Source organism: Notolepis coatsorum (genome assembly GCF_963971535.1).
Source record: "Notolepis coatsorum genome assembly, chromosome: 7".
Classification (NCBI taxonomy): Eukaryota; Metazoa; Chordata; class Actinopteri; order Aulopiformes; family Paralepididae; genus Notolepis; species Notolepis coatsorum.
This window is the reverse complement of record NC_140171.1, coordinates 76,159,143-76,175,871: the sequence shown is the minus strand read 5'-3', so window position 1 is coordinate 76,175,871 and position 16,729 is coordinate 76,159,143. Positions and strand designations below refer to the sequence as shown.

The 16,729-nt window shown below is 42.8% G+C and overlaps 1 protein-coding gene across 1 annotated transcript in view; it reads right to left on the bottom strand.

Moving 5' to 3' along the window:
* The window catches only part of nr3c2 (nuclear receptor subfamily 3, group C, member 2), a 383,204-nt gene that overhangs the window by 115,998 nt on the left and 250,477 nt on the right, over nucleotides 1-16,729 (bottom strand). Inside the window, exons 4-5 of the mRNA XM_084318531.1 lie at nucleotides 11,853-11,969; nucleotides 1,113-1,457 (exon numbers count right to left, since the gene is read on the bottom strand). Coding sequence (XP_084174657.1) covers nucleotides 1,113-1,457; nucleotides 11,853-11,969 — 462 coding nt within the window. The remainder of the gene's footprint in view (nucleotides 1-1,112; nucleotides 1,458-11,852; nucleotides 11,970-16,729) is intronic.

Sequence of the window (16,729 nt, the reverse complement as noted above, 5' to 3'; positions counted from 1 at the left end):
CATAGGACGGAATGATTAAAAAGATAATTTTATGCGAGCCCAGTGAGCACCTTGAGATTGAGAGTAGGGTGTCAAGCAAAACAGGATGACAACCTTCAACTTGAGCTTCCCCCGCATGGTACGAGTGACTGAGGAAGGGTTGGAATGACGTATTATAATATAGTATATACTCAAGTAGCTCCATAGGTATTTATTGTTGTAGTCTAGTGCCACAGACGTCCCAGTGAATACAGGTATTGTTCGAAGCGGGCTGGACGAGGCTTCCCACCTGGAACTGTTAACATAGTCAAGTCTAAATGGAAGCCTCACGGAGGTACTAGTTTTGACCCCTCCGTCTGGCTCCTTTCTATTTATACGTCCAGGCGGATATAGCAAGCAGACACCCTGGAGGTATCAAATATTTGCAATACAGCAAATTAAACAGCTTCAAAGTGCTACCTGTAAGGCATCTTTGAATACACCTCCCACTGACTGACTGACTGACTGACTGACTGAGAACTTTCTCACCTCATCGCTAATGATTATCTTTCTATGCTTACAGGTTAAGAAATCTGCAATATGATAAATGTTGACAACAGTGGCATACATTTGTTCTATTTTGATATGTTAATCTTGATTACAGTTATGCTTAAAATAGGATTCTGCCTGTAATCTTGTTAATGCTTTGCGGGCTAATTCTCAAACATGATATTGAAAAACAAATGTGTGTATGCTCCACAACACACAATGTGAGCGAGAAGATGTTGTATGATTGAACAACAACCACTTCAAAGTACGGCAACAACATTCCCTCCATTAAAAACAGGATTTACAAGCGAGAGCTCAGAGCGGAATGCCGCAGTCACAGGCACCTTGATCATTGACATACTCATAATTCTCATCACTTAATAACCCAAATAACCTGAGAACACTTATACCTTAAAGGTTAAACCCTGGTCTCTCAAACCTGAATCGATCGATCTAAATGTAAATAGTTTTGGACCTCCCCCTCCCCCAAGCGTACCAATACTACACACATACAGGTACTCTTTTACAAACAGCATTGCCTGTAGTATCATACTACAGTACATCCTACTCCATTACACTAGCACTCTGTGCGGTTGCTCACTAACCTGGTAGTACTTTGGCCCACTTCACCATGCGTACCATCTGCTTCCCAGCCAGGAGGTTGAGGCTGGACAGCAGGTGGTCGGTGGTGTCCGGCTGGGTGTTGTCGTAGCCAGAGAACACCTCCTCGGGCTCGATGAGCTCCAGCACGCTGCAGATGGAGGGCGGCAGGAAAGGCGTAACCACCCCGGGCCCGTGGGGCACCATGGCGTTCGCCGTACTGGCGTTCAGCTCCTTCTCCGAGGACAAGTACCCACCACCGCCGCCACCACCGGGTGTCTGTCCGTCCTTGGAGCCCGGCAGGTCCTCGCTCACCCCCTTCAGTTTGCCTAGCTTCTTGGACTTCCGTGCTATTATGGAGAGGGGGGCACAAGAGTTTTTATCAGATGATTGTTGATCAAGCCTATTTGTCATATACAGTATATTGCAGTGAAGTACTTCCCCTGAGTGTCATCATTTCATAGCTAATTTCATCATCTCCACTGTAGTTGATTGACTTGAGCTCTTGATTTAAGGACTAACACTAGACACCTCTCAGGTCTGAGCTATTTTGTGATAATGTAAACCGCCTACGGGTTTGGCGACCTCATGAGTTCTTAATCACTCTATTCTGTGGCTGTAGAGGGTTTGTTTAGGTTGGTAATGTTTGTAAACACTGGAGTGAAACAGATCCATATTCTGATTTACGATGGTTGTAGCTACATGAGTAGAGCTCCGGACTCATGATCGGAAGATCACCGGTTTGAGCCCCGGTCAAGGCCGTTGTCGGAAAGTGGTGTTGTTGTCCAGCAGGGGGCACTCTGTCCTCTGGACTAGTCAGTAACGTATAGCTGCGAGTGCCGTCCTTCGGATGAGATGCTAAACCCAGGTCTTGACTGAATTCGGTCGTTAAAGAACCCTATCGCAAAGAGTAGGGGGTTCCCCGTCGTTCCTGGCCAAATTCCCAATCAGGTCTCTGACATCAAGGCCACCTAATCATCCCTTCCCCTTAACTCTTTCTGCGCCAAAAACGAATAATCTCGTGTTTCGTCGCCAACGCTTGAGCGCCAAAAACGAGATATCTCGTTTGTAGTTCCTTTGATCTTTTCCCTTTGATCCCCGTTCTAAACACTCGCTCGGAGCTGCCTGGGTCTCCCTGGCACAGCTGCCTATGTTGGAATTGCAATGACGATTGGATCCCGCCAGGTGGCAGTATCGCTTACCTTTTGAACTGGGGATATCAGTTGTCTTCCAGTACTGACTTACCTCCGGCTGCTTCCGCCTCGGAGTGGATCAGGATATAGCAATCGGTGGAAGATTTGGTGCCTCAGAGCTATTCTTTCCCGTATGGTAGCCATGCCCAATATACACAAGTAATTGTGATCGCCATGGGATCGACTGGGATTTATTCATTTTGGAGTACCTTCTGACTGAGGTAAGGTCTATCTTAGGTAACCTGCTGGTATTTTTTTTTACCTAAAACATGCTTTTGTACCAATCACAGTGTTGTATTTTACCGGACCTAAAACATGCTTTTGGTAACGATCGCAGTTTCGAGTTAAAACGACCCCCCCCCCCCTTGATGATTTTGTGAAGACACATATGTATATGGTATATACCTTTGATTTGGAAGTATTTTGAGTTTCAGGCAAGCAACCCGAATGATTTGGGCATAATGCATATAGCGCGTCATATCTCGCTACTACAGTATGAAGAAATTAACTGGTTAGTCAGTATTGGACTATGAACAATGCCTGTCAAATGAGCCATACTATTGTCTCCATAGCTATAATACAAAACACACGATGGGTCCGCAAACATCGCTAAAATGGTCAATAACGCTGGCGCCATTGAGTAGAGATGGGAAAACAGCGTGGTGGTGAATGAGTTAATTGGCTGATATCACATCTCCTGAGCTGTTCAGCCGATGTGTGCGCGTGCCTGGTGCCAGTGTATGGCAGCCATTGAGCCTGCGTAGCCCAAGGTTGGGTGCTACCAGTGGTGGTGAAGGAGGCAATTTCCACCCTACAATGTGGGGATCGCTTTGAGCGTCTAGAAAAGCGCTATATAAATGTAATGAATTATTATTATAACTGCATAATTCAGATGAATGTAAAAAGCAGGATTGTTTGCTTTGAAACACAGCAGAGTAAATGTTCTGTATACCGCTCACTACAATTGAAAATACTCAAGTAAAGTACAAGTACAACCTGTACTTAACACATTGAGCGCCATAAGCTTCCCCCATCCTTCACTGTCTAGCGCCAGCTTTTCATGACCATTTTCGCGATATTTCACGATCTTTGCGGACACTATTGTATATTCTATATTATAGCTATGGAGACAATAGTATGATTCATTTGACAGACACTATTTCTAGTCCAACATGTAAAAAAGATTTTCTTTCTACACACTGTAATTTGTAGTTTATTACACGCTAAACATCGTCCATTTCCAAGATAATCCAGTCTTTTTCCATAGATCGTGAGATAAAACTCCCTATATGCAATAAGCCCAAACTGTTCTGGTTGATCCCCTGAAACCCCAAATACTCCCAAATCAAGAGTATATACCATGTACATATGTGCATTCAAAAAACTGTTTAACTAAAAACTGTGATCGTGTTTGTCGAGCATGTTTTACGTCCGGTAAAACACAAAACTGTGATCGTTACAGAAACATTACAGCTAGGTTCGGTAAAATAGACATAGGGGTCCTTACCTTAGCCAGAAGGTAATCCAAAAAGAATAATTCCAATGATCCCATTGGCGATCGCGATTACTCGTTTATATGTAATTACACGTGTTTACGGGACACTATAGGTTTAAATATTTTTATTTTTTTATCTTTTCCCCCCTCCTTTTTCCGTTTTTCTCCCATCCCAATGTTAGTCGTTATGCCAATTCCCAATCCCCTTCCTGGTCGTTGCGCACTCTACGCCCTACCGTCGGTCTGGGAGGGCGGAGACTATCACATGCTTCCTCCGACACATGTGCAGCCAGCCCACCGCTTCTTTTCACCTGGCAGCGCGGACTCTCACTGGGGGAGTGTAACGTGTGGAAGGTCACACTACCTCCCCCAGATCCTTCCCTCGCTGTGCAGGCGCCCCGACCGAACTGTAGGAGTCGCTGTTTACAACGACCAGGACCCACCCCACCGGCTTTCCCACCCGCTGACACTGCCAATTGTGTCAGTATGGACGGCCGACCAAGCCGGAGATACCGCAGCTGGATTCGATCCCACTGTCTCTGCGATGGTAGACAGACGCTTAGTCCGCTGTGCTACCCGGCCGCCCACGACACTATAGGTTTTGAGGCGAGCAGATCTGCTGGCGATTGCTTTGGAAGAGCTCCTCCCCCTCAGAGCGAGTCTCGATAGTCGGGTTCGTTCATTGCCTCTCCTGACCTATTTCTTTCTGAGTTCAAAAGGTAGGTGATACTGCCACCTGGTGAGATTATATCGGCATTGCAATTCCAACGTAGCAAACGAGCCAGGGACACATAGAATGATCCGGATGATGGTTTAGAACGGGGATCAGAGGAAAAAGATCAAAAGATCAAAACCAGAGAAATCTCGGGTATGACGCTCAACCGCTAGCGATGAATGAGTTAAGTACAGTACTTTACACGCCGGACTACTGCCTGCCATTTTTGTGTGACATATGCATGATCCGTGTTTCATGCTGTCCAGTTGGAGGATGACACTGTCAAATGAAAACAAATAAAAACACACACACAACTATGTCAGGTTCAACACAGGAAGCCGTATGGTACAGTTTTCTGTGTACCTGAAGGAAGTTGTAACCTCGAGGAAGTTGTAAGTGTAATGGTGGAAATCATTAGGATGTGAATCAGGACTTGGAGACTGTCCATGTTAAACAGTACAACGTGAGCAACAATACAAAGTCCATTACTCACTTGTACTCAATAGTGCAATAATCATATATTTCAATGCTGTGATTTTCCTGTTTGTACATTTCCCCCACGCATTCCAATATGATATAGACACACAATAGTCTTTCAGGGACACGTAAAAAACAAATGGACTCTTAAAAGAATACCTACTGCAGGTTAACTTTTTATAAATGTTTTGACCCTGACCCTGTTTTGGACGTAGCAGTGCTACCGTATGATCCTCAATACTAGAGTGATCTGTTACTACATGGTGTTTACATAGGGCCTGGTGAACACATCATTTAAAAAGCTTAGGCCTATACACTATAAACATTTTATATTTTCAAGTAGCCTTTTGCACTGGCTTTTTTGTTGTTGAATAAACTAAAGTTCAAATAATAATTTCTGTTTAGCTTATTCAACTCCTATTTCGTTGATTCAACCAAAAGGTTTACTTGAAAATAATAGTTGAGATAACAGGCCTTTCACCCGGTGCATTTTATTTTATTATGTTTTATTAACTTTCCAATTTTTAAAAGCCAAATTGCTAACACTAAATGACCAAATGACGTCAAGCGACCTTATCTGCAATGCTAAGCTAGTTACATTTTTTTTTATAAAATAAAAAAGGCCTTATCAGAGAGATAATTGTATATTAGAAGGCCTTGTTCACGGGACCACAGACCACAGCACAGACAAAGCTAGGAGTGATCTAGTAACACTTTCAGTGCCGGCCATTAACATGGTAAAGTATGGTTAAATGCCACCACCCACTTCAATGATAGCGTTGTGAACGCATAATCTCTGTCTTAAATTATGGCTATGTGTCTAATCTGCCTGTCGCTTATCAATGACTTGTTTGCAGTCAACATTGTTGAAACGGATTGTTTTTTAATCGGTTAATTTCCGTTTTTATAGCATTTTGAAAAGCCCTCGTTTTCAAGGAAAATATATAGATTCCGTGATAAACGGCATTTACTGGAATATTCTGGCATACACAAACACGTTGTCATTTTTCCGGCCTATTTATGAATAGTTTTCAAATAAACGCTAGATTATCGATAGTATAATGTGTACTTATGCACGCTCTAGAGGCGGGCTGAAAAATCGATTCTCTCATTTCCTCATCAGCGATCACAGCCACACACACACGCATAGGGCAAACGCTTATATATAGGTGAAAATAGCTCTGATTATCCTAAGACTGGTAAAATAGATTCCTTACCTGAGATCAGATGTTATCCAAAAAGATTATTCCAATTCCTGATCGCCATTCCAAATATCGATCACGCTTATTGATTACAGTGTTGGGTACTGTAAATACATAATCCATGCGTTTTCCGGGCCGGCGAGCACAATGGATTCTTCAGTTGGCTTGAGGGAAAAGTAAAATGAGGAAACTGGCCACCCCCCCTTCGTCAGTGTAAAGTAATGGGGTGCAGTTACACAGGGAGAGACGATAGGGGGCGGTATCTTCCCAATTGAGCTCAGAGAGACTCTGCAGCACTAACCCGCGGCTCGATTGATGAAATATGAATTCAAATCGCCAATAAAAAAAAAGACAAACAAACGCTATATAGCGTCGGGGGCACTCAAAGATCGGCATGAACTAACGACAAAACGCGTCCGTGGCACTCAATGTGTTAACACTTTGACGATCTAATTAGTGGCTAGAGGACCGGGGAATGTAAACAAACATGTGGGTTTTCTAACAGCTATATCTATACTTTATAGTGTTGCTATCTGTCCATTCTCATTGTCAATTGAGTGCATAAACCGTCCCTTCAGAATGGCTCGGTAGGTTGTCATTTTATAGCGCCGTGATTATAAGCTTTATCGCAGATTTCGTATCATCTATTTTCTGGAAAGCTAGTTATAGAGCTAAAGGCTACTAACGTTATATTCAACGGCATTTCCGTTGTATATATGCTAATGAAATAACACAAACTGCTTATGATCCGGACTATCCCAGAGCATCTATGGATCAAAGGGGGGCGGCGGGGGACGTCGATTAGTATTATTGATTACCAATACAGTGTCCGTGTAAGTAGCCACATTCACAGATCGATTGCTTGCGTTAAGCTCCGATCCGGCTATAAATTAGGTGATAAATGTCTTACCGTCAGCCCGTGTGATACCCGGCAGCATTTCCCCGTTATCGATTGGCATCTGGTAGATCGATATGTCCATTGGTTGATGATAAATCCCCTTATTCCATGGTGAAATCTCCGCTTCGAAACGTGATACACGGTGCATGCTGTTGGTTTGTGATCAGAGTAATATGATACTCCGTTGGAGGGTAAAAAAATTAAATATTCCATTCGCCCACAATGATACTGCAGTGGAGCGATGCCGCCCCTAAGAGGATCTGGCCGGTATTGCATGTTGCCGATTCCACAGAGGCGGGTAGATCTGCAGAGTCGATCGGGGATCTTGAACCGGTTATTAATATGGAATAAAACAATAACAACTTGCCACGGCTATATACATGCCTCTGGTCCACAATGCATGGCACCGAAACACGTATATATACGTGGCTGGTCCTTAAAGTGTTAATAGTCCATACATTTTTCTACAGCTGCAGCAGAGACTGGAGACCCGGGAGCAGCCGGAAAATACGTCACGTGTGAGAAGTCTATTCATGATTAAAGCTGAGACAACTGATTTCGTTTTTTTAACAGTGTGGGGGGGGGGGGGGTCATGAAACCTTTTGTACAGGTCGGAGGTTGAACCAATGTGACACAGGACATCTACAGGATACTGCCAATATGTTGCTAATATAGCATAGCACAGACCGACCAGTATCTGTTGGCGTGAACAGTCAAGAGATCAGAAACTATTAAATAAGAGCCAGAAATCCAACCTTAACACTTTGAATGCCCAAAACGTCATATCACGTTTTATCAGCCCAATGCCTGAATGCCCACGACATTTATTATCATTTTATTTTTTTATTAGCGATCTGAATTCATATTTCATCAACCGAGTCTCCCGTTGGTATGCAGCCCCTGTAGGAGATCAGATGTGAAAAAACCGCCCCTATCGTCTCCCAGATGGTAATGCACCCTTTTGGAATGGACTCAATGAAAATGGATGAGAAAAGAAAAATCCGGAATCCACATTTGACTTCTCAGGCATGTAACCCGAGCCGATCGGATTCATTGTGGAGCCTCAGAACAGCGTGGAATACATATGTACAGTATGTAGCGTTGGATCAATAAAAGCTATCGATTTTTGGAATGGCGATCAGGAATTGGAATGATCTTTTTGGAGAACATCTGATCTGAGGTAAGGAATCTATTTTACAAGTCTTGGGATAATCAGAGTTGTATTCGCTGATATCTCAGTGTTCGCCCTATGTGTGTGGGCGATCGCTTTGAGGAAATCAGAGAATCGATTTTTCAGATCGCCTATATAGCGTGCATACGTACACATATACTATCGATAATCTAGCGTTTATTTGAAAACGATTCATAAATAGGCCGAAAAATTACAACGTTTTTGTGTATTCTAGAATATTCCAGTAAAGGGCGATTATCACAGAATCTTCTGAAATCTTCTGGAAGTTTCAAGAAACTAGCGCTTTTCAAAATGGTATCAAACGGAAATGAACCGATTAAAAAACAATCCGTTTTGACAATGTTGACTGCAAACAAGTCATTGATAAGCGACGGCCATATTAGACACAAAGCCATAATTTAAGATATAGTTTATGCTTTCGCAAATATGAGAGCTCCATCATTGAAGTGGGTGACGGCATTCAACGGGGTAAATAGGAAATGGAGGCCGGCACTGAAAGTGTTAACGCCAGACCAATGTACATGTAACGTGAAGGGGAGACTGGGTTTATGGACTCGTAAAGTTAGTTGGAATTTCTCCAAACCATTTGAGTTTCATACTGTAGTAATGCTATCAGTTCTGGGGTAGAAAATGCACCGTCATCCACAGCAAATGCATCCTGGCTACGCTCACAGTCGCTGTTTCCATTCATTCATTCTTTATGGAGCTGTACATTGACTGTCAAAGTGCAATTAGTATGGGGGGTGGACAAAGTCTCTTCTCTTGTTACTTGCCACGAGACACAGTAGTAAATGTAACACACATACACAATGAACTGTCCTCAGGGGAATATAGGAATACGATATTCAAAAGCTGAAATGGAGCTCAAAGTTCACCTCAACTTGAGTGTTGTAATTAACCTCATCTCAGACCCTGCCCTCTTTTCTTGATCCTCCAATCGCAACTGTTGCTTCCCTCGGACAAACAAAGTTCTGTCAGCAGCAATTGAGCAACATGTTTGAGATCAGGTCAATTGATTCTTTACATTGCTGACATGCACCCATGAGCCAAGCAGCCCATCACTGCCGGCCAAGAAGTCACATTCCACCCTTCTTCTTCTTCTTCTTCTTCTTCTTCTTCTTCTTCTTCTTCTTCTTCTTCTTCTTCTTCTTCTTCTTCTTCTTCTTCTTCTTCTTCTTCTTCTTCTTCTTCTTCTTCTTCTTCTTCTTCTTCTTCTTCTTCTTCTGATGAAATCATACTTTGTCGTTGTTAACCATGGTTCATTTTTCAGATACATTAAACAGTATAATACAGCACAGGATATGAACATTCCTGTTACTCGTTAAAACATTCCTCGCTTCCTGACCTCAAGGAAAATACATACAAAATTAAAAAGAAGTTGATGGCAAAAATGATTTCATTAGATGCAGAGTAAAGAAAATGATTGACACTGAAGCATGAAATTCCCTTGTTGCAGAGTGTGAGTCTAAGATGGCGACTTATGCCAAAAGTTAAACAATGATACTGCTTTCTTGTTTAAATTAATGCATCATAATTAGTAGGATAAGTATGACCAGTAGTTTCATTCCATTTTGCAATATTTTCCTTCAGTGGGTCTTGAGTTGTCACGTTGCATAAATGGTTAATTTCTACATCAACAATCCCCAAATTAGTCTACTGTATATGGCCTAAATGTTACATAGAACCATACTTAAGCTATCACCATGTGCCTTATATTATAATCCATATACTATTATATACTTTAGGCTAGGGCTGGGCGATATGACGATATTATATAAATATCGGGTACAGTTCATTAACGATACACTTTTTAAACGTATCGTGGATATCGTGATGTTTTGCCCAAGAGGATTGTGTCGCGTCAATCTGGTCCACACGTTGAAACTTTTGAACAGCGCCGCCCCACACACACACTATTGCATCAAAGTTACTACTTGTGATAACAAAGGCATTCGTTTTGTGGCATTAACGTTATATAGTTACATGTGCAAGACCACCCGCATTTCATTGTATACTTGTATGCCGTGACAATTAAAACTCTTGACTTGACTTGACTTGTTCAATAACATCAGCGTATTTACATAGCAACGTCCGAGGTCGACCTAGATATAGCAAGCATTAGTCGTTCATATCTCAGCCCGTGCTGACTCAGTTGTGCCCATTCTGCGGTCTGTTAATAAAGTTTTCAATCAGACAGATGTATGGAAAGGCTTTTATTATAACATCCGTTGCAGTAAAATCATTATGCCTCCAGTCGTTTAGTCTTCCTGCGGAGCTAAAAGCTAAACGTCGGCCGCGGGGAGCTATTGTTGTTGTCATTGAGCTCTCCAATGGCGGAAGTAAAAAATGTATACGCGCTTGCCGATTGGTGCTAAGAACAGCAGGGCGGGTGCAAGCAGTGTGACGTAATTGGCAGACTCGACTGTCAATCAAAATGATTCTGTTTGCCGTCTGAATGAATGAAAACGTTATTAACAGATTGCAGCATGGGTACAATACAGTACAGCTCAATACAACAACAGTGGACTGACTGGAGGATGCAGACCAGAGAAAGACTTTCGTCTTGTTTACATCAGGGTCCCCCATTTTCAATTCATCATATTTCATATCTAAATCATATAATATCTCATTGCTAAATATATGCAATAAATAATCTAATAATCCAATAATCTAAATCTAATATATAATATAAAAATGCTAAATGCATGGGTATTTTATTTTGTCTTTAATGTTAGCTTGCAAACTCAAATACTGTCTTGGTAAGCCTCATAATGAATTGTTTGGGGAAAAAAAGAAAAACATCGTGATGCGTATCATGTATCGCCGAAAGGTCAGAAAATATCGTGATATCATATTTAGGCCATATCGCCCAGCCCTACTTTAGGCTGTAGAAATTTCAAACTGTATTAGTTTATGAATTTGTATAATGTTTTGAGGTTTGTAGGTCAGACATTTCAAACCTCCAACTTGGACCGAGGCTGGCAATGAGATGTAGGGAATCAGTGAGCGTATTTACATGTGCAAAGTATTCCAGATGATACTCCATATCCCAGTGATGGACTTATGATCATATTTGCCGCCGTCAGCAGCACCACCGGCATATTGCATCATTGCCTCCACTGAAACATAACAGTCAAGCAAGAGGGGGAGTTTGGTGACTGCCGTCCAAGTGTTCCCAAAATGGAGCAAATGAAAACCACAGAGCAGTTAACGGCATCTTTGAGGAAACGGCTCCTCCTGTTGCAACACTCCTCTACATCTAACAGTAGGTCACATGTTCTGTTCTGGGAGATGGAATCCTATACAGTGAGTACAGCACTTGCATGCTGTAGATGCATTATACATAACCTATATACAGCACACACACTGTGGGTAACACACACACATATGCACCCAGTGACTCGGTATCCGAAGGCTTCCAATGACAAAGGCAAGACCTACTTTTCCCTGTTTCCATCGCTCCTCATTAGCTGAGGGGAGTTTCACACAAGCTGACTCAAATGCCAGATCAGAGACACGTGACTGGAGCAAATCTGGACACGAGGGTGTCGTGACGTTTTCTTTTTTCCGTACCTCCCAGATTCATCCCGGCTTGAAGACACTTCCGTACCCGACACGCCGGGCAGTTTTTCCTTCGGATCTTGTCAATGATACAGTCATTCCTCCCGGCACACAGGTAGTTGTGTTGTCCTGGAGAGAGAGAGAGAGAGAGAGAGAGAGCGAGAGCGAGAGAAAGAGAGAGAGAGACAATATAATTATGATATAAGCATCAGCTTAATGGTGACCCGCATAGGGCTTGACATGACACGACAGGGGCTTTTTCACAGTGATGTATAGCAAAGAGACAGCGAGGGTGGAGAGTGAGAAGAGATAGAAAGATGACTGTAACTTCTACGGCATGTGTTCCCATGTATTTGATTATTAAAAAAAGCCAAGAAAATCCCCTCATAGACAGTAACTCAAATCTGGGTCAGTGAGTTTGTTTACATGCATATTAACTCATTGGACGCCACGGATTAGCCTCATCCTGTAGTAGCTACCGTCACCGCTGTAAACGGTGGAAGTCGCTCACCTTGTAATGTATGCAGAACTATAACCATTTAAATATTATAGCTATGGATGCAATACTATGGCCCATTTGACATCAAGTATCTATCGTTCAAGATGTGAAAAAGGAATATTTTTTCCATCGATACATTCTCGTTTTATACCGTGGTGAATATAAGTATGGTTTTAGAATGGTCTAGGGTAATTCCTGGGAGGCTAGTAATAGCCCGCAACGCATATTATACTTACTCCATTGGCATTTTGTCCCTATACACGCTACACGCTATAAAAAATTCAAATGCATATGATCGGTATATTATGTTCCATCATGCATGCATGAAAGGGGGGGGGGTAGTTTCTGATTGTCAATAACAGCATTCGTTAGTACAACAGCATACGCTGATCAGAGCGATGGCTATGAAAACAATGCACAACCAAGCTGAAATTTACGTTAAATTGCTCTTACCTGTGGCCGATGAGATTCCAAAAAGAATATTCCAATTATTTGATTTGATCTGCTAGATCGTATGTCCATTTGGCCCACGCCATAACCCCCCACAGCATAATAAATTGGGTGTCCCGAAAGTGATTCAATGCGATCGGGTGAAGATCTTGATCCACATTACTAGAAAACTCCGCCCGGATGACTTTCAATGATACACAGAGTCATACAGAGTCACAAAGGAAGTGCAACATCGGCCGCATACCACCAGGCGGCGTATTGGACCTTTGCAATCTCAGACACATTGCCACACAGTACCACAGCCTTCCTGGATGATTTATGAATGGAAATAGCGAATAAAAGAAATAACGATCCAATAACGAGTATACTCATTGTTGCCGTCCAAAGATTGGCGGCCAGTAACGAGTATACTCGTCGTTGGCGGGGAATGAGTTAATACTGGCTGGGCAATGTCCTGGTTAAGGTCTAAAATGGGATCAGGTGTTTATATATAAATGTTAAATCCAAATGACCAAATGCAAGTACAGTGTGCATATGTAAACAGAATGCTGCAAGTATTACCATGGAAACAGAAAACCCGACAGTAAGCATGGGAAGGTGTTGACATGCTTTAGTAACATTGTCATATCATATGGCTGTAATCATATTCAGGTATCTCATAATCGGAAGGATGTTATGACCTCATCCTGTCCACTCTGAGCGAGATCCAGTTCACGTGCACACATAATATTCACATTCAGAGAGTATCCAGAATAATGTCTGAGGAATGTCATGCACTCAAGTGCACTAACACATTGACATAGACATGTCAACCCATGAAAACAATCCAAAATTATTTGAAATTAAGATTTCTTCTCCAGCGCATGACTAACGGTGGTCACATGTATGTATGTGGTCATATGAGGAATATGTGACTGTGTGGCGCTGCTGCTCCTGACAGTGATGCTAACGCGGCAAGAACCCCCCCCACCGCCTTACCCCGCCCCCGCCAGCCCTCAGCTAAACCCAATGATCTCCCATTTCAGAGCACTTCCTTCCGCTCCACTAGCTCTTCACTGTATGCCTCCTCTCCTCCTCCTCCTCTACTCTCTCCCTTGCTCTATCCCTCCATCTCCAATCCCTTGCTTTTTCCTTTATCCACACGTCCGCCAGCCTCAGAGCGCCACACGCCCCCCCCCCCACACACACACATGCACAGACGTGTGTGTGTGTGCCCCCACACACACACACATGTGTGTCTGTACATACTGTACATAGACATACATAGTCACATACACACCCTGGGCCATGGATGACCAAAGCAACTCCACATGGCCATTTGAAAAACACTGTAGAACTTGTGTATACAGACACAAAGACACATGCCACACACACACGGATGGAGAAACTTGTATCCAGAACCGTGATGGAACAGCAAGTCGCATGAAGTCACCCTGCATCACAGGATCCCAAAGCATCAGTTAATCACATTAGGGTTGCGATGCAGTGTGTTCATCTGAGACTGCATATACCTGTGCGTGTGCACGCGCGTGCATGTGTGTGTTCCAAATGCGTCAAAACTGTAGTCAGCGTGAGGGTGTGTGTGTACATGGATACACGTTTCTCCATCAGTGTGTATGTGGTGCCATGTGTCTTTGTGCGTCAGTGCATGTGGGTCCGTATTTGTATGTATGTACATCATTGGTCTGCGTGTTAGCTTTTTTTGTGTGCATATACAGTAAGAAAGCCTCGTCATGCATACTTAGTGAGTTAGCCTTTCACCTTGTGCACTTGTTAGTGTACATAGAGTAGTGTGAATGCATAGTGTGTACAGTAGCCTACATGGATGTGTGTGTGTTGTAATCTTTTGGAGCAGTACAGTACAGAGTACAGTATGTGTACACAGTCAGTGGTGTGTTTGTACTCTGTGGTTTGCATACTCTTTCTCCGAGTACGTGTTGGCTTTGGCAGCTTGTGCAATTTCTTTTATATGCACTTACAGTATGTGAGTGTCTGTGCGTGCATGCGTGTGTGCTAAACCATGTTTGCACAGGGCATCTAGAGTACAGTAATCGTGTGTGCAGGATTGACGTGCACATTTATTTTTTGGAGCTAGTGCATTATTTGTCCTCATGATGCGCGTGTGCATACGTGTGTTTGCTGAATACACTGTCTTTTTGTGCATTTGGAGTCAGTGTGTGTGTGTGTGTTGTTTTCAGAGTTAGCAGGAGCCGTGCACAGTGTGTCTGGCTGCTGCTGCCAAAAGCCAAGGAACTGAACTGCAGGGGGAGAAGCAGCAGCTGTAGCCCCACCACTATTTCTGGCTAAATCACATGACCGTTACATAAGCTCATTTTTCTTGCTCTAAAAAACAGTAAACTGCGACACAGGAAACACAACGCAGCCGACCCCCCCCCCCCCCCACCCCCCCCAGGATTGGCCGGACCAAATGACGATACTGAAAACTCCAGAGGTCCTTCTGTCTACCATCCCGCTCATTCCTGCAAATCTTTGTGAACAATTGTCCGATTGTGAAATACACAATCTGACTCGGACCAAGTGTAGTTGTGTGTGTGTTTGTGAGAGAGATTGAAAGAGCAGTTTATTTATTTATGCATTCATGTGTGAGCAGCATGCACTCACGTGCACATATGCCATGTGTGCCAGCTCGTAAATATGTGAAACATATCCCAGTGTAATTATTATAATTTTTTTATGCTAATAAATTATTTATTACGGTGCATTTACATAATATAAAGATAACCACTTGAGCATTATTTAGGAACCCAAACTCCATCCCATTTCCCAAAGCAGATATATTTATATATATATAACTTTATATTTGTATAACAAATATAATAAAATATTCCTTGAAACTGACAAATTCATTGCCAGAGTGAGGTTTTCAAATCCTGCACCATAATGCTAAAAAGTTGACCACCTGGTCCACCTGTCAACATTGTCTCAAACTAATATTTCACGATTGCCTTTACCTCATTCGACATGAAATTAGCCATCGTTCGAAAAGCCTTGATGCCCTGCCTCGATAGATAAATGTTCCTTTTAAAACATATCAAACAAGACAACCCTGGGAGTGCTTTAATGGAGTCCACTTAGATTCTGCTTTTAGCTGATAATGTCACAGCGGTGACCGCCAGCTCCAGGGACTAACCCTGTCTCCCATTCCCCCTCGTCTCTCCTCCTGTGTTTCCACCCAGGTCCTGCAGGTGTCCCTGTGTGTCCCCCTCGTGTGCGCCCCAGAGGCAGGCACTGTGTTCTCTTAACACAACAGAGGAGAAGATTCACATGGAGGCTTTACTACTCTATAGGCCCTTAAGCTTGCATTTTTTAATAATTTTAAACTTAAACTTAAACTCGAGGCTGAAAGTGGCTCCTGGCAACACTGCAATTGCATTTATTAGTGCTTTTAAATCAGTACTAGTGCTGTCAATATCAAGGCGTTCACTTTAGCAATTCATTTTAAAACCTTAACATGTTAAAAATAAATTACATAATTAATCACCAATCAACCCCATCCGCCTCCCATAAATTGGAAAGCAAGTTGCGGTGGGCAGTGTGCTTACCTTCCTAATCTCCAGTGATGAACAGTCTTCCCCAGTGAAGCAACGTTTCAAGTATCGTCGTGGACATACAGTATATCTAGCTAGCTAATAATGCTGCTAGCAGTGTTGTTATTATTCCAAGGGAGCCATCTGTCAACAAATATATTGTTACATCAGAAAACAAATGTATTCGGATCGCCATTCAATGTTATGCAAGACCACTGTGATAAAAATTTACCATACTCATGATTTACCTGGAGTTGCATGTCTTACTGTAGATAGTAGGAACTGTGACTGCATAAAGCATCTCTCAGGACTGACAGTCGGTCACTTCTCCCCAGTCCATCTTACCATGCGATATACATATAAGGTCCATTCTCTGGTTGGACACCAGCATG